The 27,552-nt window shown below is 45.6% G+C and overlaps 1 protein-coding gene across 5 annotated transcripts in view; it reads right to left on the bottom strand.

The window, feature by feature from the left end:
• Positions 1-27,552, bottom strand: part of PHF21A (PHD finger protein 21A) — a 399,375-nt gene that overhangs the window by 159,257 nt on the left and 212,566 nt on the right. For 4 of the 5 annotated variants that reach the window (XM_069221736.1, XM_069221738.1, XM_069221733.1 and 1 more), the window contains exons 7-8: positions 15,658-15,915; positions 2,889-2,978 (exon numbers count right to left, since the gene is read on the bottom strand). In XM_069221736.1, the coding sequence (XP_069077837.1) occupies positions 2,889-2,978; positions 15,658-15,915 (348 nt within the window). The remainder of the gene's footprint in view (positions 1-2,888; positions 2,979-15,657; positions 15,916-27,552) is intronic. The other variant, XM_069221734.1, reaches the window with a different exon arrangement.

Genomic DNA, 27,552 nt, shown 5'->3' with positions numbered 1-27,552 from the left:
CCAGACATTACTGGGCACTGCTCCATGCTGCAAACACATTCTGAATGTTGCTTATTGGCTACCACTCTATACTGTAAATATCTCTTTCAATGTTGGTTTATACTGCACATGCACACAAACACACACATCCTCCTGGATGTACTACAATAAGTACACAACTGATACTGTCCTGGGCATCACACGCATTACCGGAAGTTGCTTCATCCAGCAAGCTCAGACGGATACTGCATACCTTCCACACATTGCACTATCCCGCACACATAGTAGGGTGGTTCTCTGTCTTACACGTGCATTAGGACACTACTCGATTTTGCACTTACAGGGCTGGACGTTGTTCTGCTCACAAATCACTTGCTACTGGCCCCATCATGCACGCATGTGCCTTCCTTGCTGTCCTAAACACGTCATTACATATTGCTTTATCGCATACGTACCTTCCAAGCTCCATCCTGAACACGTCACTGGATACTGTTCTGTTATGCACGTCCCTTCCTTTCCCTGTACCGAACACGTCATTGGATATTGCTCTACCACGCACATGCCTTCCTTGCTCTGTCCTGAACATATTACATACGCTGCTATGTCCTGAACATGTTCATTGGATATTGCTCTAACACACACATAACTTGCTTGCTCTTTTCTGAAAACGTCATTACATACTGTTGCTCTGTCTTCAACATGTCATCAGATATTGCTCTGCCCTGCGCCATGTGCCTTCCGTTCTGTATCTCCATCTCATCCCTTGATGCTACTTTAGTCTATAACCAATCACTGCAGATTGCTCTGCCCTGCCGCCTGTGCCTTCCTTTCTCTATCTCCGTCTCATCCTTTGATGCTGCTTTAGTCTATAACCAATCACTAAAGATTGCTCTGCCCTGCCGCCTGTGTGCCTTCCGTTCTCTATCTCCGTCTCATCCCTTGATGCTACTTGTCTATAACCAATCACTAAAGATTGCTCTGCCCTGCTGCCTGTGCCTTCCTTTCTCTATCGCCGTCTCTTCCGTTGATGCTACTTTAGTCTACAACCAATCACTACAGACTGCTCTGCCGCCTGTGCGCCTTCCTTTCTCTATCTCCATCTCATCCGTTGATGCTACTTTAGTCTATAACCAATCCCTACAGATTGCTCTGCCCTGCCGCCTGTGCCTTCCTTTCTCTATCTCCGTCTCATCCTTTGATGCTGCTTTAGTCTATACACCAATCACTACAGATTGCTCTGCACTGCCGCCTGTGTGCCTTCCTTTCTCTATCTCAGTTTCTTCCTTTGATGCTACTTTAGTCTATAACCAATCACTACAGATTGCTCTGCCCTGCCATCTGTGTGCCTTCCTTTCTCTATCTCCGTCTCTTCCTTTGATGCTACTTTAGTCTATAACCAATCACTACAGATTGCTCTGCCCTGCCATCTGTGTGCCTTCCTTTCTCTATCTCAGTCTCTTCCTTTGATGCTACTTTAGTCTATAACCAATCACTACAGATTGCTCTGCCCTGCCATCTGTGTGCCTTCCTTTCTCTATCTCCGTCGCTTCCTTTGATGCTACTTTAGTCTATAATCAATCTCTACAGATTGCTCTGCCCTGCCGCCTGTGCCTTCCTTTCTCTATCTCAGTCTCTTCCTTTGATGCTACTTTAGTCTATAACCAATCACTACAGATTGCTCTGTCCTGCCGCCTGTGCCTTCCTTTCTCTATCTCCGTCTCTTCCTTTGATGCTATTTTAGTCTATAACCAGTCACTACAGATTGCTCTGCCCTGCCATCTGTGTGCCTTCCTTTCTCTATCTCAGTCTCTTCCTTTGATGCTACTTTAGTCTATAATCAATCTCTACAGATTGCTCTGCACTGCCGCCTGTGCCTTCCTTTCTCTATCTCCGTCTCTTCCTTTGATGCTATTTTAGTCTATAACCAGTCACTACAGATTGCTCTGCCCTGCCATCTGTGTGCCTTCCTTTCTCTATCTCCGTCTCTTCCTTTGATGCTACTTTAGTCTATAATCAATCTCTACAGATTGCCCTGCACTGCCGCCTGTGCCTTCCTTTCTCTATCTCAGTCTCTTCCTTTGATGCTACTTGTCTATAACCAGTCACTACAGATTGCTCTGCGCCCTGCCATCTGTGCTCCTTCCTTTCTATCTCCGTCTCTTCCTTTAATGCTACTTTAGTCTATAATCAATCTCTACAGATTGCTCTGCCCTGCCGCCTGTGCCTTCCTTACTCTATCTTCATCTCATCCTTTGATGCTATTTTAGTCTATAACCAGTCACTACAGATTGCTCTGCCCTGCCATCTGTGTGCCTTCCTTTCTCTATCTCCGTCACTTCCTTTGATGCTACTTTAGTCTATAATCAATCTCTACAGATTGCTCTGCCCTGCCGCCTGTGCCTTCCTTTCTCTATCTTCATCTCATCCTTTGATGCTATTTTAGTCTATAACCAGTCACTACAGATTGCTCTGCCCTGCCATCTGTGTGCCTTCCTTTCTCTATCTCAGTCTCTTCCTTTGATGCTACTTTAGTCTATAACAAGTCACTACAGATTGCTCTGCCCTGCCGCCTGTGCCTTCCTTTCTCTATCTCTGTCTCTTCCGTTGATGCTACTTTAGTCTATAAGCAATCACTGCAGATTGCTCTGCCCTGCCGCCTGTGTGCCTTTCTTTCTCTATCTGTCTCTTCCTTTGATGCCTGCAACTGTCACTGATCTATCATCTGAATCTACGATATGTATTTATCTTGTACGAAGCTCTGTCTGACGCATACCTTCTGACATTTTTTATTATTTACACAGGTAGGAAACCCAAGCACATTTTTTTTTTTTTTTTAGGGCAAAGGTTTTTTAAACTAATCTGTGCTTTGTGTGTGTTTTATTGCCCATGTTTATGTTTGCAGAACTCACCTGTGGAAGAAATGATGGACGAGGTGTGAGTCGGGGAGGGGGTGTGAACTGTGGAACCTTTATCGGCTGAGACGTGGTCGCCTGCACCTGCTGTACAGAAAGGAACAGCGCTGAGATGGAGTGTTCCAATAACCAGTGCAATCTTTACACTGCAAACAGCCTCCATTCACACAGGATGCCATGCCTAGACCTGCCAGCAGGGCATAGGGTGGGAGCATGGTGATGAGGGCATGGCTGGAGCCAAGGCCGGTGCAAGGCACAGTGAACAGAGGAGGTTCCCTCGGACACCTTGATGCACGAGAGGTTTCGTACCTGCAACACTACTTTTGAAGCTTGCTTTACTTTTACAGAGCCGGACACCTGGCGACTCAACCAGAACACAGACATCTACTTAACAGTTATTTAAAAAAGATAAAAAGATTATGTGGGTGTCAACAGGGCAATTAGATGCCAACTATAGACCAGATCTGTAGAAATCCTCTTTGCTCCGAGGAAGACAGAATCTGTTTTTTGAGGCATCACACCTGGGTGGTAACTCATTATGTTATTCCACTTTTGTTTCTCCAGTAGGGCGAGTGATTGGGAAAATAACCACAAAAGCTAGCAAGATGCAAACCAGTGTCACAGGTAAGTAACGTATTTTGAAATAAGCGTCTTTTTACAGATTCATACGCATTTAAGTGGACAACAGAGTATTATACAGAGGCAGTGGGGTATAAGTATTTCATCTACGCAGAATCCTAAAGTTACCTGCCTTTTTACATTTACAAGAATCATAATCCAGACCTTGACACTCCAACGGTACAAAGTCCATGCTGCCGATTTGCACGTCGGCTAGTGGATTTTTCGACAAGCACCACTGTTACCACCAATCCAGTTGCAGCTTGTAAACTACAGGTTTCAGGCAAAAGACTGATTGCAAAACTTGAAGCATGCAAAAGACTATCCAACTTGTTTCTGATAAAGATTTACTCTACAGAGTTTCTAAAGCTCACAAAGAAAGGCCAGGTAGTTTGATTATATTATAAAACAGTCACTTGATTCTGTTATGCTATTAAAGGAAAGAAAAGAAATGGACTGACTGATGCAACAGTCAAAAAGTTTGCAAATGGATAAGGAAAAAGAGCTGCTGAAGCAACATGCAATGGTAAAGAGCTCATAAACAACACCCGTAAACTCGCTCAAAGATGAAAGGTGCATGAAAAGATTATCTGTGTAGACTTCAAATGTAAATTCCTCATCAAGGCAGGATGAGGTATTCACACCTGATATGACCAACTAGTTTTTATGACTTTATATTTTAAATTACCATGTAGATTAACTCCCTTCCTTGGGAAGCGATCTTCCTCAGCAACATGATATTGCTTTTTCAAGGATGCTGCTTTGCAGAAGACTTAATTTAGAAGAAATTACATGTGGCTTGACCAAGACTGTCTTGATCGAAGGAGGACAGCGCAGGGCAGCATCTTTGGCACCCACCTTCTAACACTACGAAATCCTAGATCCGACATACCCCGCTAGCCTGAAGTCTACCTGGCTTACACGGTTTACCTTTTCTACCACTCAATTGGCTCACAGTCTCAAAAATAACACTGACAATATTTCTCAGAGGTGATTGCTGTAGTGCCATACTCATTAACATCTCAAGCATTGTGGCGGGGTGGAAATGTGTGTGGGATCCAGCAGGGTTGTACACCAAAAATACAGTACTCCTCCATGGCGGATGAGGACTCCTGTGCCTAAACCCATTTACAGGGAGAAAATTGGATGCATTCCTTGCACAGGAAGAGGCCTTTTTCTCTGCTATCTGAGCTATCAATGTGAGCTGTTGTCAAAGACCTACTGTGACGAACACAAGACAAAAGATAGATATATACAGCGAGTATGGGTGTATGAAGCTAGCCTTGTGTTAGGTGAGTACGTGTGGTGTTATCACTTTATACCAGGTCCAGGTATCCCTTATTCGTGAGGTGTAGGCAGTGTCTAGGAAGCCAGGGTTCTCTAGAAGTAGCGGTGGATGAGCAGCCAAGGCTTATCTAGGAGACATGCAAAGCTTATGCAATACCACTGTAGTCACACATGACTTACACACATGAAAGAAAACACTCAGTGTTACAAAAATATTAGTATTTTACTATGGTAACACAAATACTAAAATACTGTATATGCAATACTCTACTAGGAGGCGAGTAAACGCACGAATATATACATATCAGAAGTCAGTGATTAACACAGAAAACAATAGCAAACAGTAAAACAATAGAAAATAGTGAAGGCCCTAGGGGGGAGACCAAACCATATACTAAGTAAGTGGAATGTGAAAGGCAGTCCCCCACCCAAGGAAGTGAAATCTGTAGAGGGGAGCTGGAGGAACTAGGAACCCCAAAAGGTTAAATACCAGGGGACTCCCAGAGACCAGGAGAGACCAGGTAAGTACTTGGTTTTTCCCCAAACCCTCAGGTAAACTTTGGAAAAGGACTGTGCAAGACCCAAGCAAGGCTGGAAGAAACCAACGGAGGTTCCTGACAGAAGAGGACCTGCAAATGGAGGGGACCAAGTCCAGTTAGAGTTTAAGTGTCCTGTTGGGGCAGGAGCCACTACCCACCCTTCTGGAGATGCAGGACCAGGAAGACCAGGATGCAGCCCCCACAGGCACCTCACAGGCAGCAGGCACAGGAGTCGCAGCAGGCACAGGAGTCGCAGCAGGCACAGGAGTCGCAGTGAGGTCCACTCAGCACACTTGGCGGGGAGTCCCACGTTGCAGGAGACTGCGCTTTGCAGGGAAGAGTGCTGGAGGCCGGGGCTACACGGAGCCTGAGATCTCTCGGAGCAGGAACAAACAAGCCTTGGTATCTGCAAGGGCACAGGGGTATCGTCCTGCAAGGAGAGGCAAGGATACCAAGTTGGACAGCTGGCAGAGAGGACCAAAGGAACCACTCCAGACTGCCACCTGTGATGCAGGATCCACGCAGTTGTGGAGGAGAGAGGATCCATGCAGCCAGTCGTCGTTGCAGTTGGTGCCTGCGGATGCAAGAGAGTGACTCCTTCACTTAAAGTGAGATTCCTTCTTGCTTCTTGTACAGGCTGAAGACTTGTCACCCTCAGAGGATACACAGTCAAGGTAATGTTATAGTTGCTGGAAAGAGCCGGTGAAACAATGTTGCAAAGCGGAGTTGTCACTCAGTTGCAGATAATCAGTTCCTGGTGGGTCCAGTTGCAGTCCCAGTGGCCAGAAGATAAAGTAAACGATGCAGAGGAGTCCTGCTGGTATCTTGCACGTCGAATCTGGAGACCCACCCTGGAGGGAGGCCCTAAATAGCCCTAAAAGGGGGAATTGGTCACCTTGCAGGGTGACCATCTATCAGGAGGTGACATCACCTGCCTGACCTGGCCACTCAGATGCTCCCAGGGGCCTTTGCATACCTTGGAATTAAGATGGCAGAATCAAGTGGCCACCTGGAGGAGCTCTAGGCACCACCCCTGGGGTGATGGACAGGGGGGTGGTCACTCACCCTTCCATTGTCCAATTTTGCACCAGAGCAGGGACTGGGGGTCCCTGGACTGGTGCAAACCGGTTTATTCAAGGAGTGCACCAAATGTGCCCTTCAAAGTATTCGGTTGTTTGGGGAGGGTACCGCTCCCAAGCCGGGTAACACCTGTTTCCAAAGGGAGAGGGTGTTGCCTTCCTCTCCCAAAAGAAATCCTTTGTTCTGCCTTCCTCTGCCTGAGCAGGGTAAGCAGCAGGAGGGCAGAAACCTGCCTGTGGGGTGGCAGCAGCACGGACTGCCCAGAAAACCGAAGAAAACTGGTAGGAGCAATGCTGGGGGTCCTCTGAGGAGCCACCAGAGTGCATGGAATCATACAACTAATACTGGCAACAGTATTGGGGTATGATTCCAACATGTTTGATACCAAACATGCCAAGGTTTGGAGTTACCATTATGTACCTCAACACAGTGACCTGTGTCCAGTACATGGGTAAAATGGCTTTCCCACACTTATGAAGTCCAGAGAAATGGAGCTGAAGTTCGTAGGGGCACCTCTGCTCATGCAGGGGTGCCCTGACACACAGGTACTTGCACCCTGCCCTCTGGGCTAGAAGGGCCTGCCATAGGGGTGACTTACAGTGACCTGGTGTAGTGACCTGTAGTGAAACGGTGCATGCACCTTTTCACGCAGAATGCAGTGGCAGGCCTGCAGACATATTTTGCATGGGCTCCCATGGGCGGCACAATACATGCTACAGCCCATGAGGAACCCCTGGTGCCCAAATGCCCTGGGTACCTAAGTACCATATACTAGGTACTTACATAGGGGCGCCAGTGTGCCAATTGTAGGGTGTGCTAAGCCCTAGGCAACCAAATTTAGGACGAGAGCGCACAGTCACTGGGTTCCTGGTTAGCAGGATCCCAGTGAACAGTCAAAACACAATGATAGCAGGCAAAAAGTGGGGGTACTTTCCTACATTGTGACGTCCCCTTCCTCTTGACAAAGTCTTTCTTGGGTGTCTCAGTGTCCTGCCTCTTATTTAATGACTTGCCCCATAGTATTTGTCTGAGTAGCCTCTGGAACATTTCTTTGTAATATATTCTGACTGGGCGGCTTGCATCTGTGCACTACTGACACCAGGGAACTATTGTTTCATTTTTAGCTCTCTGTGGGGCGCACATCTTTTCTTATGCACTCTCCTTTGCTCCCCACTCTGCTTTATTTGTTATTTTCTTATTTTTCTTAGCCAAAAATGTGTTTATGTTTAAGGTATGGCTGCTGCATCCTGCAAGGGAGTCGTTGGCCTCCTGCTCTCGCCCCCTCACCTCCTTTTAACCGTTGCTCTCCTCCCTTTCCCGATCCTCTCATTTATTCTTTTTATTTATTTTTTCTTTTAGTACACATTTTTACGGAGTAGTTGTGCACCGAACACACTGCTTCTTTCTGCGCTAGGTAGCATACTTTTTTTAAAAATGTATTTACTTTACGAAAACGCCCGTGGCCCCTGTGTGAACGTTGAATTAAACTTACAGTTCTATGCGCGGTGGCCTCCGGGCTCGGGACACGCAGCCAGTCTTCTTGCAGAGTTTTTTCAGAAAACACCTTTGGAATATTGGTAATGTTTCGTCACTGCAAACACTTTTCATAATGGGTGATGCGCCGTGACGTCACGGAACATGCTAAGGAAGCCATTCCTCATTTCTAACCGTGGCACAGCCCTTCTTTAAAGGACGCGACGGACTGGCTTTTCCTCTTCTAATCTTTCAAGCAAACGCTGATGCAGTGGACTGTGCGCATCTGCTGCTGGTTTCGGTGTGGGCTCTAGGTGGCAGTGTTGCGACACCTACAACCAGTTCTGCTTTGCTTATATGGTTGTTAGCCTTGTCCAATACTGATTCACACCATGGGCTTTGGGTCAGCCCATTGCTGATCATAGGCTGGCTGTCTTGTCAATCTCATTTCTTGCTTCTTATTGGATGGCTTACCTTCGTAGTCTTGTGTCTGTCCCAGGAAAACACAAGAGCACAAAAGAGCTGCTGACACAGAAGTAAAGAAAGGCCACATAATGTAGGGTGACCAGACGTCCCGGACTTCCCCAGACAGTCCCGGCTTTTAGAGGACTGTCCCAACACTTCTCTTAATGTTAAACAAATGTCCCGGTTTTTGTGACAAAGGTCAAACCATTGCATGAATGTCCCGTTTTTCTGGCCTAAGGTCAGATTATCTAGGGGTGCATAAATTAAAGGTATGCTCTGCTTTAACAGACGCCTACAATGTATGCAATACTTAAAGTAATGTATCTGTTACTGTCAGGAAACAGTTCCCTGTCTGCTCCCAGCAAAGAGAGGGTGGGGCGCAGAGAGGTGGGTGGGGGCAAGTTGGGGGGTGCAGGGTGGGAGATCAAGCCATAGCTAATTTTATATGTGTAGTGTTGTAAGTGTGTGTGTGTGTATATAAACACACACATGTACAGGCACACATTCACAACCCTATGCAAGAAAACGGGCCAGGCCAGATATAAAAGTGAGAGTAAAGTCTTTAGTCCTTCTTTTATGTCTGACCTCGCCCGGTTTTTGCTCCTCAAAATCTGGACACACTAACATAAGGGGAAGTAATAGGCTGACGAGTTTACTCCCCCGACCGAGCTGAGATTTCAGGGCAGACACCCACCATCCTCCTTTACGTCACAGATGTGTTGAAAAGCCAGAACCTTTATGCATCGGGATGGGGCTAGTGGCAGTGTCAGCACGTAGGCTGCTTCCTTTCACAGACTGCAGGAGGCGCTGCTCTGTGGAGAGGCACCTGCAACCTTGGAAAAGTTTACAAGTATCACCCTAGCTTCAAATGTGCCAACTCCCCAGGCTGGGCGACCATGCACAAGACCTTCTGTCTCCACCTTTAAGATTCTGGAGACGCCTCCTTCCTGAAAATACTTCGTAGCTTTAGGGATTCATTGTAAACCAGGGAGATGTGTCTGTACCCTTGGGTTCAGGAAGAAACTGAAGCCCTGGCCCCTTCCTAGGCCACACGGGGGGAGGGGGGACCCCCTTCACTGGCGCCAGGTAGCCTTCCGGGTGATAAGTGCGCCCTACAAGTAACAATAACATCACAAAGTACACCCAGAAACCGCCCGACAAGAATGCAGGAAGGAAGATACCTATGGGCTCTACTAGCAGAAATGCAGAGAAAGCTTCTGACTGAGTCGAACATTAGGAGCAGAAAGTTTAAGAGGTTGTTTTTTACGGATAAGGAATAATAATTTAACACCATGAAGGACACAAGCTGTGGTGTTGGTGGATGAAAAAGCCCCAAGGATTTATTGCATGAAAGCCTGAGCTGCCTCCCTTCTTCTTTCAGGCTGTGTTGTAACTCTTGCTCTTAGCAGGGAGGCAGGAGGCAGCCATGTCAAGGACTGTCTTTGTGGGAGAAGGTAGGTTTGGGTTGAATATATACATACAGATTTGGGGCTTCAGCTGACTGCACGATCTGTTGTGCAAATCTTGCAATCTATCTGTGTCCGAATAAAAAGTAGGATAAAACTGAGGTTTTGCCAATTACATCCCGATGTAGACAGCATTTTGCTAAATAAAAGCTCATGTGGCCAAAGGATGGTTTGACATATTTTGGGATCAGGCTTCACATAGATGTTTCAAATCAAACACAATCACACGCTTTCCTAGTACTGTGGAAGGTTCACTGCTTGTGAAAAAAGGAGCAGATCCAATCCTATCTCCGTGGCAAAAGTTACAAGTTTGAAAATGATAGCCTCAAATAAGTTTATCTTAATTATTTCAAACTGCTGCTACTGTGCCACCAAGTAAATGTAATTTACAAATAATTTAGAAATTCCAATTGAATTTCAAAACTAATAAAAACAATGCCATCATATGTGCTTTAAGGAAAATGCAAGAAAGTATTAACATTACAAAGCACGCATGTAATGTGCGTCACACACTGGGTCACGCGCACATTCTTAAATCACCAGCGTTGGCAGCGCTTTCATTTGAAGTACGGCACAGAATTAAAACGAGAGGCCATGCAGACCAGTCCAAAATTATGTCCACGCACAGCAGCTTTCAGTCTGGAAATTCCAGCTATCAGGCTTAAGACCAAGACATTCTTTAAAAAGGTATCCTAAAGATGGGTCAGCTTTAGGTAGGCGCTGTGCCTGGTTCAGCCAAAGGCAGAGCTTGTACTGAACTCCTGACAATAAAGCCAACTTGGCGGTGAGGGACCCGGACGATTGCTGGGCAGTACCACTTTCCTGGGAGCATGTATTATGGATTGTAGGAGGATGGTAACATGTCAAGGAAATATTTCATTTTGGACTGCAGGCTAAACAGGTTTCCACTTCTGACCTTTCGGCTGGATTTACAAAATACGCTTTGTCTAGACAGACCTCAACTTGTGGTCTCCCTGCTTGCTTTGCAAGATATTCCTGCTCTCAACAGATCTCCAAACCTGGACTTCTTGCTTTAATTACTAGGTGTTCTTGGACTCCGCAGACCTCCACTTCCAGCCCTCCTGCCCGATTTACTGGATATGTTTGGTCTAGATTGATCTCCACTTCCGGCCTTCCTGCTAAATTTACAGGATACAGTTTGTCTATAATGATCTCCACTTCCGGCCTTCCTGCTAAATTTACAGGATACGGTTTTTACAGGATACCGTTTGTCTAGACAGATCTGCACGTCTAGCCTCCCTGCTAAATTTACAGGATACGGTTTGTTTAGATAGATCTGCACTTCTAGACTTCCTGCTTTATTTATAGAATATGCTTGGCCTAGACAGGTCCCAATTTCCCGCCTTCCTGCTTGACTTACAGGATACTCTGGATCTTGACTGATATCCATTTCCGGCCTCTCCTGCTAGATTCAAAATAGACCCTTGATATGAACATATCTACACTTCCGCCTTTCTGCTGGCTTACAGGATGCCTTTGGCACAAACAGATCTCTGCTTCCTGCTTAAGATACATGATTTACAGGTTACTCTTTCTTGTAAGATGTAGGTATCGTGGGTCTAATTATTGTGAAGAAACAAGTCTTGAGAGTTTGGCCATCTACTGTTGCGCAGAAGTTGAGGGTGGATTAAAGATTGAACACCACTCATCAAACTCAAGAAGGCAATGCAATGTGGACGGAAACCTCCTAACCAGTATGAGAGAACAAGAATAGTTTTAAATTAATCATATGTTTGATTTTTCAAGGATGTAGTCATTGTTATCTGCTGCCCTGATTACATAAAATGTATTAAAAAAAGGAGTGATGAGCATTACCACCAACGACACGTGCAATCATTTTTTAAAATAAAGAACAAATTTCACGGCTAGAAGACTAGACCAACACCCTTTCATGCCAAGTTTCCCAAAGCCAAATGCAATCTACAGAAACAAGCCTTTGCAAGGCAATGGGTCTCATGTTTGCTTGAGTTAAAGCTGTTACGCTGTAAATTCCTAACTGGACTTTTCTTGCCACTTAAATTGAAAACAAAAGTAAAACAGTTGACATAACCAGCCGATTCAAACACCATAGCCACCATGAGCATAAGCACGAAGGAGAGACACAAAAAGGAAAAAGAAGTTTGCTCGCAGGCAACCGTATAGGCAAAAATGCAATTATCCATGTATCCAGGTCGATGTCCAAGGAGGTAACCAAACCGCCCTAAGGAGGGACAAATGTAAAGCATTTACCAGTGATGACAAAGGATTTTTAAAAGGCAAGCGCGTGAACGAGTGATAGTGATTAGAGGGCGTGGTTAAAAGCCCACAGATAGATTACAACAGGTCAGAGCGCTTGCGCACTCGACCTACTAAAAATATATGACCTTTCCGACTCTGCTGTAGTGCTAAAGGGGATTCCGCATTCACTCATAGTTTGTAAACTTTCCTGATGCAGAGAATATTCCCGATTCAATGTGATACTTTACAACAAAATCAAATCAAACAAAATACTTACACATTGTGCATTCCATCGGAGTCTGGGTACCGCCAGATACTAGGTGATGCCCACCCAAGGCATCTCAACTTTTTTCAAAGACTGTTCTACGTCCGACCACTAAGTGGAAGGCGTATGAGAAATAACATCTTCAATAAAGCTCAGGAACATGTGACACTTAAGAATACATTCACTTTCAGGTCATTATTCAGAAGGGTGTGTCCAGTACAGGGTTTGAAGGGGATTCTACGTGCCCTAGAACTGGATGTCAGAGGAGTGATCTCTCTCAAGATTTGGAGCCAGCTGGCAGGGGACAGCAGATGGAAAACAAGGGCAGGTAGGCTGGTCCACCTTCGGCTGGGGAGGACTTGGTGGGAGTGAGAAGCATGTTGCGCCTTCATGACATTAGCTCATTCAGGGGCGAGGCAGAGACTCAAGACCAGAGACCAGAGCTTTCCAGGAAGGAGATAGAAAGCATACTTGCTAGGAAGCCAGTGGGCAAAGAGGTGGCACAGATGAGGGAGGAGCCATTGGCTCTTCTACCAGTAGGCGTGGCTGCTTCAAGAACCACTTGGCACAGGCATGGTACAGGACTGAGAATGTACTGATGGTTAGCTCATCATAAGTGATGGGGTGGACAAATGTGTTCATGGTGGGAGGGTTGTTCACAATGCAATCATCACACAAAATATTTTGTGATGGCTATTGGCCCATCGACCTGCCCTACAGGCCTCCCCTGAATGCTGCGAGTCAGTACCAGAGTACCTCAAGCTGCCCTAAGGGACTACCATGCATGCTCCTTCGACCTGTCCTTTAGGAACCCCCGGCATGCTCACTCACTAAATCCATCAATGTGCCCTATAGGATTCCCATGCGTATTCAAACTCAGTGCTGAAAGCTCATCGCTCTGCCCTATAGGATTCCCATGCATATTCCGAGTCAGTACCAAAGCCCATCGCTCTGCCCTATAGGATTCCCATGCATATTCCGAGTCAGTACCAAAGCCCATCGATCTGCCCTATAGGATTTCCATATGTATTCCGTATCAGTACGGAAGCCCACTGAACTGCCCTATAGGATTCCCATGCATATTCCGAGTCAGTACCAAAGCCCATCGATCTGCCCTATAGGACTCCCATGTGTATTCCAAATCAGCCCTAAAGGCCACTTATATGCCCTATAGGATACCCATGTCTAATCCAAATCAGTACCAAGGCCCATTGATCTGCCCTATAGGATTCCTATGCGTATTCCAAGTCAGTGCTGAAAGCCCATCGATCTGCCCTATAGGATTCCTATGCATATTCCAAGTCACAACCAAAGTCCATCGACCTGCCCTATAGGATTCCCATATGTATTCCAAGTCAGTACTAAAGCCCACTGATCTGCCCTATAGGATTCCCATGTCTAATCCAAATCCGTACCAAGGCCCATTGATCTGCCCTATAGGATTCCCATGCGTATTCTGAGTCAGCACCAAAACCTATTGGTCTGTCTATAGGATTCCCATGTGTGCTGGGAGTCACTACCAAAGTCCATCGACCTGACCTATAGGATCCCCATCTTTACTTCGAATCAGTCCTACAGCTCATCGACCTGCCCAATAGACTTCTCGTGTGTGCAATGAGTCTCTGCCAAACTCTGCAGACCTTTCCTATTGGGTCCCTTGCATTCCTCGAGGCAACAGCAAAGTCTAAAGACCTGCCCTTCAGGAATCCTACGCATGTGCAGAGTCAGTAACAAAGTCCCTTGAGCTACCTTACAGGATTTCGGTGCATACTCACTCAGTGCACAAGCCCATCAACCTGCCCTATAGGATTTCCATGCATGCTCATTTGGTAAAGTCCACTGACCTCTTCTATAGGGTTCCCATATTTGCTATGAGCCAGTACCAAACTCCACCAAGCTGCCCTATGGGATTCCTACTCATGCTCAGAGGTAGTAACAAACTCCGTCGACAGGGTTCCCATGCATGTTCTACCAAAGTTCATGGAGCAACCCTACAGCATATCCCTACATGCTGAGTCAGAACCACGGTCCACTGACTCTCCCCTTTCAGCTTCCCATGCATGCTGAGTCAGTACAGAAGTCCTTCGATTCTCCCCGTTAAGTTTCCCATGCATGCTGAGTCAGTACCAAAGTCCTTTGATTCTCCCCGTTAAGCTTCCCATGAATGCTGAGTCAGTACCGAAGTCCTTCGATTCTCCCTGTTAAGCTTCCCATGCATGCTGAGTCAGTACCGAAGTCCTTCGATTCTCCCCGTTAGGCTTCCCATGCATCCTGAGTCAGTGCCAAAGTCCTTCGATTCTCCCCTTTCAGCTTCCCATGCATGCTGAGTCAGTACTGAAGTCCTTCGATTCTCCCCTTTCAGCTTGCCATGCATGCTGAGTCAGTACCAAAGTCCTTCGATTCTCCCCTTTCAGCTTCCCATGCATGCTGAGTCAGTACCGAAGTCCTTCGATTCTCCCCGTTAAGCTTCCCATGCATGCTGAGTCAGTACCAAAGTCCTTCGATTCTCCCCTTTCAGCTTCCCATGCATGCTGAGTCAGTACCAAAGTCCTTCGATTCTCCCCGTTAAGCTTCCCATGCATGCTGAGTCAGTACCGAAGTCCTTCGATTCTCCCCGTTAAGCTTCCCATGCATGCTGAGTCAGTACCAAAGTCCTTCGATTCTCCCCTTTCAGCTTCCCATGCATGCTGAGTCAGTACCAAAGTCCTTCGATTCTCCCCGTTAAGCTTCCCATGCATGCTGAGTCAGTACAGAAGTCCTTCGATTCTCCCCGTTAAGCTTCCCATGCTTGCTGAGTCAGTACCGAAGTCCTTCGATTCTCCCCGTTAAGCTTCCCATGTATGCTGAGTCAGTACCAAAGTCCAATGACTCTCCCCTTTAAGCTTTCCATGTATGTTCTGAGACTGTACCAAAGTCCATTTACCTGCCTATAAGATTCCCATGCATGATCAGTCAGTAGGTCTTAATTATGAAGTACACTGAAGTATAAAAAGCTGACCATGGAGGATAAAAGTACACTACATCCACAGTACTATCTACATACAAGATGACATCTAATAACATGCATTATAAGCACCACACAAGCATACACACAGACCCTTCCTCTTCGCCTTCAACCTCTGTACAACACCATTGTGAGTGTGTATGCATCAAATTAAACACACATACCAATCACACTACACACTGTAAATGGGCGGTGCATTGGGCAACACTCACAGAAACATTATGTAGTGTGGTGAAAACATATACTACACCCTTCAGGCACTGTTATGACTGCAACAGACCACGCATGTGTGCACACACATGCACACACATGCACATCTTCCAGAGCTTACCAGTGTCACAGTGTTTTTTGTCAGTATCTGGAAGGCCTCGGTCCCTGGCGGGGTGACTTTGCTGCTTGTCTGCAGGTTCACCGGCATGGTCTGAGCATCAGTGCTGAGCACTGCTTTCTGGGTGGTGTTGATCGCGGTCACCATGGCAATGGTGGGTCTCTGACCGAGGACAGACGTGGGCACGGTGGCCGCAGCAGCTGCTTTTAAGACGAGAGGTAGTGTCTTTGCAGTGATCATAGAGGCTGTGGTGACCGTCCTCTGAAAATAATGCAAAATAAACAGGTGAGGTATCCCTCAGAGTGAGATGGAGCGCAGGAAACACTGGTGCCCGGGACCATCCGGACTCCATTACTGACAGACGGCACGGATCTGAAGACCACAAGCTCACAGAGGTTGGCACAGTCATTTGCACCTCCATGGTGCCATCAACATGGCATCACAGACCAGAGTTTGAGTGGGCTTGTGGAGATCTGGTGCAAGTAGGGTAAGGAATGTATGAAAGCACTTACCTGTAATTACGGTCCTGCAGCTTGGAATGCTTCTAGATCAACATCTCTTGCACAATTCTGCCTTCTAATGGTTGAGCACAGAAACGTTTTTGTTGCTAAACCTTTCTTAGTTCGGGAATGAGTGTCCGCATGGGAGGATCCCTTGTATGACGGACTGTAGCCCCACAAGGCCCTTCCGCGTGGCCATCACTTCAGATTCATTTCTATCCCCTTATTCCCACAAACCTCCTTTAATGAGTTTCATGCTGCAAAGCTGTAATTACAAATTTGTAACTCACTTGCAGCATGAAATCACTCCTAGGTTCACCAGCTCTCCACAGATTATAGTGCAGCATTACATGTCTTGAGGAGGCAGGAAGAGCGAGTGAAAGCAGAAACACTGAGTCCTTGTCCCATTGCATCCTCTTTTCTTCATTGTAAATCTATGCAGTAATACACTGTGTGTGAAGGTGCGACCCGAGGCCCATGTAGCTACTCTGCATTACCTCTTGCAGACAAGCATGAACCTTAACCATACAGGCCGTTGTAGCTTCTTTCTCTCTTTCGCGCCTTTGGTGTGGTGACTAAATCCATCTAACAATAGTAGTTTTTGTTACACCTGTACCCAAGGTGTGCGCGGAGTGTTCCACAAAAAATCGCTGCGTTTGTCCGATGTTCTTAGTGACCAGCATATAATACATAATCACTTCTCTGACATCTGGTCTGTGTAAGACCGTTCAGGCAGCACTGGGCGGCTTTTGGAAAAAAGCTGGCAAACTTATAGTTTGGTTATGTGAAAACGTAAAATGATCTTTGGTAAGAACTCTGGGTGTGTTCTCATATCCACTTCATCCTTATCGATGGATATGTATGGTTCCTGTACTGTGAGTGCCTGTAAGTCACTATGGTTCCTGTACTGTGAGTACCTGTAAGTCAGTATGGTTCCTGTACTGTGAGTGCCTGTAAGTCACTATGGTTCCTGTACTGTAAGTGCCTGTAAGTCACTATGGTTCTTGTACTGTAAGTCACTATGGTTCTTGTACTGTAAGTGCCTGTAAGTCACTATGGTTCCTGTACTGTGAGTGCCTGTAAGTCACTATGGTCATTGGTCTCTAAGTGCCTGTAAGTCACTATGATTCTTGGTCTCTAATGCCTGTAAGTCACTATGGTTCTTGTACTGTAAGTCACTATGGTTCCTGTACTGTAAGTACCTGTAAGTCACTATGGTTCCTGTACTGTGAGTGCCTGTAAGTCACTATGGTTCCTGTACTGTGAGTGCCTGTAAGTCACTATGGTCATTGGTCTCTAAGTGCCTGTAAGTCACTATGATTCTTGGTCTCTAAGTGCCTGTAAGTCACTATGGTTCTTGTACTGTAAGTCACTATGGTTCCTGTACTGTAAGTACCTGTAAGTCACTATGGTTCCTGTACTGTGAGTGCCTGTAAGTCACTATGGTTCTTGTACTGTAAGTGCCTGTAAGTCACTATGGTTCTTGTACTGTAAGTGCCTGTAAGTCACTATGGTTCTTGTACTGTAAGTACCTGTAAGTCACTATGGTTCCTGTACTGTAAGTACCTGTAAGTCACTATGGTTCCTGTACTGTGAGTGCCTGTAAGTCACTATGGTCATTGGTCTCTAAGTGCCTGTAAGTCACTATGGTTCTTGTACTGTAAGTGCCTGTAAGTCACTATGGTTCTTGTACTGTAAGTGCCTGTAAGTCACTATGGTTCTTGTACTGTAAGTACCTGTAAGTCACTATGGTTCCTGTACTGTGAGTGCCTGTAAGTCACTATGGTTCCTGTACTGTGAGTGCCTGTAAGTCACTATGGTCATTGGTCTCTAAGTGCCTGTAAGTCACTATGATTCTTGGTCTCTAAGTGCCTGTAAGTCACTATGGTTCTTGTACTGTAAGTCACTATGGTTCTTGTACTGTAAGTGCCTGTAAGTCACTATGGTTCTTGTACTGTAAGTCACTATGGTTCTTGTACTGTAAGTGCCTGTAAGTCACTATGGTTCTTGTACTGTAAGTCACTATGGTTCTTGTACTGTAAGTGCCTGTAAGTCACTATGATTCTTGTACTGTAAGTACCTGTAAGTCACTATTGTTCTTGTACTGTAAGTGCCTGTAAGTCACTATGGTTCTTGTACTGTAAGTACCTGTAAGTCACTATGGTTCCTGTACTGTGAGTGCCTGTAAGTCACTATGGTTCCTGTACTGTGAGTGCCTGTAAGTCACTATGGTCATTGGTCTCTAAGTACCTGTAAGTCACTATGGTTCCTGTACTGTGAGTGCCTGTAAGTCACTATGGTTCTTGTACTGTAAGTGCCTGTAAGTCACTATGGTTCTTGTACTGTAAGTCACTATGGTTCTTGTACTGTAAGTGCCTGTAAGTCACTATGGTTCTTGTACTGTAAGTCACTATGGTTCTTGTACTGTAAGTGCCTGTAAGTCACTATGGTTCTTGTACTGTGAGTGCCTGTAAGTCACTATGGTTCCTGTACTGTGAGTGCCTGTAAGTCACTATGGTCATTGGTCTCTAAGTGCCTGTAAGTCACTATGGTTCTTGTACTGTAAGTCACTATGGTTCTTGTACTGTAAGTACCTGTAAGTCACTTGCACTTTTTAATGATGTGATGGCTACTAAGAGGACTGTCCATAATGTAAGGTGCTCGAGTGTAGCCTTGTGTTTGGGCTCAACGGGGGCCTCCATTAACCCAGCTAGCACCAAGGTAAGATTCCAGGGTGGGGGAGTATTGCCTAAGCAGGGAAGAGTCTTTGTGGATTGCCATAAGCCTTGTGATTAGCACGACCAATGAAGAATCTGCCTAGTTGTAGTACTTTCAAGTAAGTCACAAGAGCAGACACATGCACCACCAGCAAGGCATTCGACAGCTTCCATTTTGTTAGATGTATAAAACTACCACCAGCTGCAAATGAACCAGGTGCTGGAACGTGTTACCTTGACACCGTGGTGCTTACTCCTTCCATTTGAAAGCTCTGCACCTTCCAGGTCACTGCTTGCTTTAGGTGGGTTTAAATGCCGGGACCATGCTCCTAACTGCATTCCCTGGGGTCTGGTGGAACACCTCTCCTGCTACGTGGTTAGGGTGCCTTTGTGCAGAGGAATGCTGACGTGCAGTAGGCGTGAGAACCATGGGCGGTGAGGCTACCTGGGAGCTCTGGGACTCAGTCATGTGGGACACACTGAACTTCTCCAGAACTGCCAGAATCGCAAGGTACTGGGGAAAGGAGTATGCACATATCCTGTACCACCTTATTGAGAGGTCATTCCTCAGAGACGAGGATGGGAGGGTCATGATGTGAAGAAGCAGCATTTTGTGTTTTCTAGGGGTGAGAAGAGATCTATTTATGACATCCCCCGTGCTGAAAAAGTGTCTGCTGTATATTGCTTTATTTCCTAGTCATGAGTGCAGCTTGTGTCCCTGCTTAGCTATCCAACACGTGTTTTCTACCGCAGGACATGATTCAAGAATGTTGCGATGGATCATTTCCAAGTGGTTCATCCCAGTTGTGAGAGTGCCTACGGTACGGCTGTTCCATCCCCACAAGCTCCGCTCCTCAGTTGCTGCTGAGCTGCCTGGTAGCACTTGCATCGCCTTGCACTGTATGTGGCTTTTAAAAGTTGTCAGTGTTGGGTTTGCTTTTTGGTGATTCCAGAATTTTGCTCAAAGACTTGCGCTTCGGTGCCTTCGGCAGCAATCTGTAAGTCTTGTCTTTTGACACCTTCAATGGCTTTGGGCATGTAGTGCTCTAAGTTCAAGTTCTTGCTTATGTTGTTCTCCAACGTCCTATGAAATATCCGAGGTCAGTGTCAAGGTGTTCCCTCTGAGCGCCCTGTGCCGCGAAGCTGGAGAAACTCGTCTCCTCCACTGGCGGAGCATCTCTTTCTTCTCCAACTCTGATAGCCCCAAGAGGTTGGACAACACTTAAAGAGGATGCTGAATCTAAAATGGGGTTGAGTAACCCCAGGGATCCCACACTGACCAAATGTTCACAAAGTTGCAATGAATCACCCTGACAAACCCCGAAAAACCTCTCTCTTGGGTTGATCTTTACTTCTCTCAACAGCTTTTTGGTTTTCCTTTAGGTCTTTTCGGCGGCCTTCGACTAAATAGTCAGGAGCGCTCCCATACCAAAATAGCGGAAAAAAAGAATCTAAGATGGTGGCCACGCACATAGACATTGCAGAATTACAGTCAACGTCATACAAGGATTCTGCCTATGTTGACACCCACTCACAAACTAAGAAAAGTTTAGGAACAAAAACACTTCTGGTCCTAACCACTAGAAGGCGACCTTGTGCAAAGCAGGTAAATCCAGAAGATATTTCATGCTGAAAAAACAATATACAGCATTGCCTGCCAGTGCAAGGAACACAATGTGATTGATGCCTTGAGCAGGTACTAACATCCAGCTGGCCCGGTCAAAGGGCGGTAAGTAGCCACAACCGAAGTATGGATTGTGTAAAGCTGCAGAGAGGAGAACCAGGACCAGGACCAGCACTCCCATCTTTTTCTTCCGCACAATGAGATGAAGGGCATCAGGAAGTACATTAGACCTGCTCCTCGAACTCGTCTGCAACGAAGATGGGTAGCACGACAGATTGCGTATTTGTGATTATGTGGGTAATGGCAACACCTTTGTTTGAGTGAACGTGACAATGGCTAACTCTAGTGCCTGCAGCCCTCTGTAGCAATAGGATGTCAAGAGTAATAAGAGACAGAATTCAGAGGTTAAGGGCAGTAGGGGGAAGGGCTGGGTGGATATCTTGAAAAGGTCACAACTGCATCTCTTGGGTGACAATGTTGGATGTCTTTCTTTTAGTTGTGTCTACGGCTGCTTTCATCGCTTTCATGCTGATCTAGTTCACGGGGTAAAGGAAAACAAGGGTAAAGCAGTTTCCACCACTAGAGAATGTCAGCACCAAAGCTCAGCACGCTCTCTATCAACTAGGAGACACAAAGGAAATTGTGCATATGATTCTGTGAGGGGAAAAACACACTCCTCCCATAACACCATGAAAAGAAAGGAAAATGTTATTTACCCAGTAAGCATCTGTTTGGGGCATGTAGTGCTGTAGATTCACATGCTCTGCATACTTCTGCCATCTAGTGCTGGGTCCAGAAGGTTGCAACTTGTTTTGGATCGAAAAGTCTTTAGAGTCACGGGACATGGTGACTCCTCTTCTTGTTTGCAATGTGCATGATCCTCGACTCCATGCTCAGATTGTTTTCCTGCAGGTGGTGATGAATGGAGTGTAATAACAAACGTAGATAAACTAAATGATCATGCGTGTATATTTATATACTGTAACAACCATAGGTGACCTGTAAGGCGGGGAATCTACAGCACTACATGCCACAAACATATGCTTACTGGCTAAGTAATATTTTCCGTTTGATGGCATGTGTAGCTGTTGACTTTATCAACACAAAAGGATGATAGATGTAGTGCTGAAACTTCTCAAACACTCACCCCCAGTCACAGATCTGGGTTTAATCCATCGTTCTTTTGCTCACCATCCCAAACCAGTTTGGACCCAACCATACGCAACTTAGTCTTCACCCTGTTCTCCATGGGAACAGTCCAGCCCGAACTGCCAGGCCAAGTCCTCTCTGGACCGGAAACAAGCATCCTGGGACCGGTTTCAAGGTATCACCCTTCATTAGCCAGGCCAACTTGAATCCAATGGCACAGTGAGCAAGGGACCCACGTCTGGGCATACCCTTCCCACTTAGGGCAACTTTAGCAACACAAAAGGATGATGGACGGAGTGCAGAACAATGCAAACACTCACCCCCAGTCACAGATCTGGGTTTAATCCATCGCTCTTTTGCTCACCACGCCACCCCAGTTAGGACCGCACCATATGCAAATCAGTCTTGACCCTGCCAGGCCAGGTCCTCCCTGGACCAGAGCTGTAGCTGTAGATACACGTGCTCTGCATAGACTGAAAAGCAGTAAAAGAGGTGGCTAGCCTGTGGGTGTTACAGTATTCTGGAACAGAGTACCTTGCAACGCCTGTCCTACATTAGCTTGTTGGCGTGCTTACACATCCACACAGTAATGTTGAGTGAAAGTGTGTGGTGTTGACCATGTAGCTGCCTTACAAATGTCAGACCTAGAAATGCCATAGATGCACCTTTTTACACGTTGAACGTGCTCTAGGAGTAATAGGTAGTGGCCTTTTGCATAGCAAGGTTGAATACCTTTAACAATCCATCTTGCTATATTAAATTTAGTAATAGGGTTACCTTTATGTGGTGGAGAAAAGCAAAAAAAGTTGTTTTGTCTTCCTAAAAGTTTTCTTTCTATCAGTATATAGCATTGGCGCTCTTTCACATCTAACGTGTGTAAGGCTCTGCCAGCAACTGAATCAGTATTTGCGAGAAAAAAAAAACTGGCAATTAACAGTCTGATTTATATGAAATTGAGACACAACCTTAGGTAGAAAGGTTGGGTTAATATGAAGAACCACATCAACTTGATGTATGTTATCTGTGCGGATGAGGACTACTTTGAATGTGAGATGTGTGACAAAGGCTTTGAGTGCTAGATGAACTGCTATCATCTCCAGATAGTTGATGTGTAAACGTATGTGCACATGATCCCAAAGACCCTGTATTGTAAGGTTGTGGAGATGAGCACCTCATCCCTTCTGAGAAGAGTTTGTTGTCAGAATGACTTTGGGAACAGGGTCTAACATGGCCACCCTTTCGAAAGATTGGCTTTGTTCTACCACTGAAGAGAGCGAAAGGTGCAGTTGTCTAACACTAGAGCCTCTGAATGACCCTGTGCTTGAGACCATTGGCGTGAGACACATTCTTCCAACGGACACATGTGAAGGAGTGAATGGGGCACAATTGCAATGCAAGTGGCCATCATTCCTAGGAGTTTCATGACTGATCTGACTAACCCGTTGATTGAGGCAAAAGTGTAGAAGTTGTGTATGGAAGTTTTGTATCGTTGCTGCATTTGGATAAGCTGCTCCCATCTGTGTATTGATTATGGCCCGAGGTAAGGTTGGACCTGTAGTGGGGTGAGATGAACTTCTGGAATTTGACTATGAATCCTAACTGGTAAACTGGTAAAGCAGGTCTATTGTGGCTTGAATGGGGTTGAGACATTGTGGAAGAGAGGTGGTTTGATCAGTCAGTCGTCTAGGTATGGATATACATGAATTCTTTGCTTGTGTAGGTAAGTTGCTACTACCGCTAGGCATTTTGTAAACACTCTTGGTGCTGTGGTGACCCCGAATGGAAGCACTTTGAACTGATAATGTCATCCTTCAATGACAAATCTGAGATATTTGTGATGCGCTGGATGCATAGGAATATGGAAGTAGGCGTCCTTTAGATCTGGTGCTGACAGAAAGTCGCCTTGGTGTATCAGAGGTAGCACATCCTGCAGTGTAAACGTTTGAAAATGTTCTGATAAGATGTAATGGTTTAAGGTTATGAGATCTAGCATGGGCCTGAGTGAGCCATTCTTTTTGTGTATGAGAACATAAAGGGAGTACACTCCAGTTCCCTGGTGTTGAATAGGAACTGGTTCTATTGCCCGTTTGAGATGCAAAGAGTGTACCTCCTGGAGAAGAAGAACTATGTGATCTTGTGAAAGATTGTGACGACGAGGTGGTATGCTTGGAGGTGTGGAAATGAGCTCCAGGCAATAACAATTTTGGATAATATCCAACACCCATTAATTTGTTGTAATTTGATGCCAATCTTATAGGAAGAACTGAAGGCGCTATCCTACAGGAGTTAAATGATCTGTGGGAAGCTGTAGAGAGTCACTGTTTGGTCACTGTTTGAGGACAGTGGCAGATGCTCGAAGAGAAGATGTTTTGCCTTTACCTCTATATCCATTTCTCTGTTAGGATCCTCTGTGTAATCCGCTGTAGGAGGATGTATGTGATTGACCTTTGTTATATGAGGAAGATGTCTCACATGCTGCATGCTTAAAGTGTGGCTTATACTGTGTTTTACGAAAAGTGCCACGAGAGGAAGGACGTTTAAGTGCCCCACCCCCCCCAATAGACTCAGCCACTGCGTTGTTCTTTTTCATTTTTTCTAAGGCCTGATCTACTTTAAATGAGACATTTAGGATTGTATGTTGTACATCGTTTAAACCAGGTAATACGCAGCCATGCATTGCGTCGGAGTAAAATACTAGTATTAATCAATCTGGCTACCTTATCAGCTGAGTCTAGCACACAGCGAATGGCATTATTTGAAATGAGCTGTCCCCCATTAAACATTTCCTGTCCCTTTTACCTATGTTCCTTTGGGTGATATTGGAGTAACTGCTCCATTTCGTCTCAGTGGGTATGATCGTATCTGGCTAGAAGTCCTTGAGTATTAGCATTACACCAGTGATTTCCTGCCTGAGCAGCAACACGCTTACCAGATGCATCAATAAGCTTACTCTCCTTGTCAGGAGGTGTTCCACCCTGAGAAGCTTGCGAATTGGCTCTTGTTCTAGCACTGGAGACAAAAAAAGGGTCTGCTGGAATTTAACTCTTGATGTATATTGGATCTGAAGGAGAAGCCTTGTATTTCTTCTCCACTCTTGGAGTAATAATGTAAGTCCTAGCTGGATCTTGAAAAATATCATCTGCATGTCTATGCACTCCCTTCAGCATAGGGAGATACTGTGTGGATCTATGAGAGGCCATCAGTGTCTTAAATAAAAAGTCATCCTCTATAGGATCTTCGTGCAGGGGTACCGGATGATATGTAGCAGCCCTCCCAGCTAACTCCTGGAAAGAGCCAATCATCCATATATGGGATGACATAAATACTTTACGAAGATGTGCTGCAACTACTGTGGGCATTTTGTGAAAACACGAGGTGCAGTTGATACTCTGAAAGGGAGTACCTTGAACTGGTAACGCCTGCCTTGTATGAAGAATCTGAGATATTTCATGTGTGCTGGATGTATTGGAATGTGAAAATATGCATCTTTTAGATACAGAGCAGACATGAAGTCTCCTTGTTGTAATAATGGTATTACATCTTGGAGAGTGACCATATGAAAGTGTTCTGATAGAGTGCAATGGCTTAGTGGTCTGAGATCTAGAATTGGGTGAAGAGAGCCCTTCTTTTTGGGAATAAGAAAGTATAGGGAATATACCCCTGTTTTTTTTTTTTTGATGAATGGGAACTAACTCTATTGCTCCTTTCTGAAGGAGAGCTTGTACTTTTTGAATTAAAAGTTGTACATTTTCTACAGAGAGTTTGTGCTTTCTGGGTGGTATATTTAGAGGTGTGATGATGAGCTCCAGGCAATAACCATGCTGGACAATATCCAACACCCACTGGTCTCTTGTTATATTTTGTCAGTTGGAAAAAAAACTGTTGCAGGTGTCCCCCGCCAGGTGTTGTGTTATCGGGGGGGAATGAGAAGAGAGTCACTGCTTTGAAGTGGAAGGGGAGGTACGCGTGGAGACGCCTCTTCCTCGAACGTTGGAGTTGTTTCCCCCATATGAGCCTCTATAAAATCCTCTAGAAGGGGATGCAGCGTGTTGTTGCTTGAAAGAGGTGGAGGAGCCTGTTGTTGTCTGCTTCTTGCTTTGTTTGAAGGCAGGATTACGAAACCAGCCCGACTACCAGGAGTTTGAAGGGCTCTCATAGACTTTGCAACATCAGCGTGCTTTTGCATTTTCTCCAACGCTTGGTCCACATCTGGACCAAAAAAAGTGTTCCTGATCAAAAAGGGAGTTAAGGGTTTGTTGAACCTCAGGTTTAAAACCTGATGTACGCAACCAGGCGTGCAACTGTAATAAGACTTGAGTGCTTATACCCCCTTGAAGCTGTATCTGCAGCGTGAAGAGCACATCTAATTGAGTTATTAGATATTAACTTGCCTTCTTGTACAAGGTGATGTCCTTTCTTTTTAAACTCTTCTGGAAGATAACAGGAGGCAAGCTCTACTCCAAGCCCTTGGAGAACTTTCTCAAGCAGGACACACAGCAAAGTTCATCCTTTACACTCTTCAGGCAGAAGCAGCAGCTACAGGCCAGTCCAGCAAAGCAACACAGCAAAGGGACAGTACTCCTCCTCCAGCTCTTCTCCTTGGCAGTGGTTCCTTTGATTCCAGAAAGATGCTAAAAGTCTGGGGTTTTGGGTCTTCTTCTTATACCCCTTTCTGCCTTTGAAATTGGCAAACTTCAAAGCAATGTCTCAAGTGTTTGCAAGATTCTTCCTTGTCCAGGCCAGGCCCCAGACACACACCAGGGGGTCGGAGACTGCACTGTGTGAGGGTAGGCACAGTCCATTCAGGTGTGAGTGACCACTCCTCCTCTCCCTTCTAGCACAGATGGCTCATCAGGACATGCAGACTACATCCCAGCTCCCTTTGTGTCACTGTCTAGAGGATAGGTGCAAATAGCCCAACTGTCAAACTGACCCAGACAGAGAATCCACAACAGGCAGAGTCACAGAATGGTTTAAGGGAGAAAATGACTACTTTCTAAAAGTGACATTTTCAAACTAACAATCTAAAAACCACCGTCACTAAAAGATGTATTTTTAAATTGAGTTCAGAGACCCTAAACTCCAAATTTTTATCTGCTCTGAAAGGGTATCTGCACTTTAAGGATATTTAAAGGCAGTCTCCAGGTTAACCTATGAGAGATAGGCCTTGCACAGAGAAAACCAAATTTGGCAGTATTTCACTGTTAGGACATATAAAAAACACTAGTATATGTTGTACCTTAAACATACACTGCACCCTGCCCATGGGGCTACCTGGGGCCTACCTTAGGGGTGCCTTACATGTGGTAAAAGGGAAGGTTTTGGCATAGCAAGTGGGTACACTTGCCAAGTGGAATTGGCAGTTTAAAACTGCACACACAGACACTGCAGTGGCAGGTCTGAGTCATGTTTACAGCAGGGCTACTAATGTGGGTGGCACAACCAGTGCTGCAGGCCCACTAGTAGCATTGGATTCACAGGCCCTGGGTGCCTCTAGGGCACTTTATTAGGGACTTATTAGTAAATCAAATATGCCAATTATGGATAGATCAATCCACAGTTCAATTTATATGAGGAACACTTGCACTTTAGCACTGATTAGCAGTGGTAAAGTGTGCAGAAACAATGAACCAGCAAAAACAGAGTCCAAAACCAGGAGGTCAAAAGGCAAAAAGACAGGGGAGACACGCCTAACAGCTGCCAGGTCTAACAGACAGTGTCTTTAAAATTTTTGCCCGTATACCGTGTCATACCCTTTAACATGAGGAGATATTGAGATGTCCTAGTGGTGGATGAAAGGGTTTTGACTCAGAAATCAGCTTCTATAGGGTCCTTGTGTAATGGGACCCGGCTAGCAATTCTTTGCAGGATGTGGCGTCATCTAGTGGAGATGGGTTAGCTGGATATA

Source organism: Pleurodeles waltl, chromosome 3_1 (assembly GCF_031143425.1).
Source record: "Pleurodeles waltl isolate 20211129_DDA chromosome 3_1, aPleWal1.hap1.20221129, whole genome shotgun sequence".
Lineage (NCBI taxonomy): Eukaryota > Metazoa > Chordata > Amphibia > Caudata > Salamandridae > Pleurodeles > Pleurodeles waltl.
This window is presented reverse-complemented; position numbering and strand designations above follow the sequence as displayed.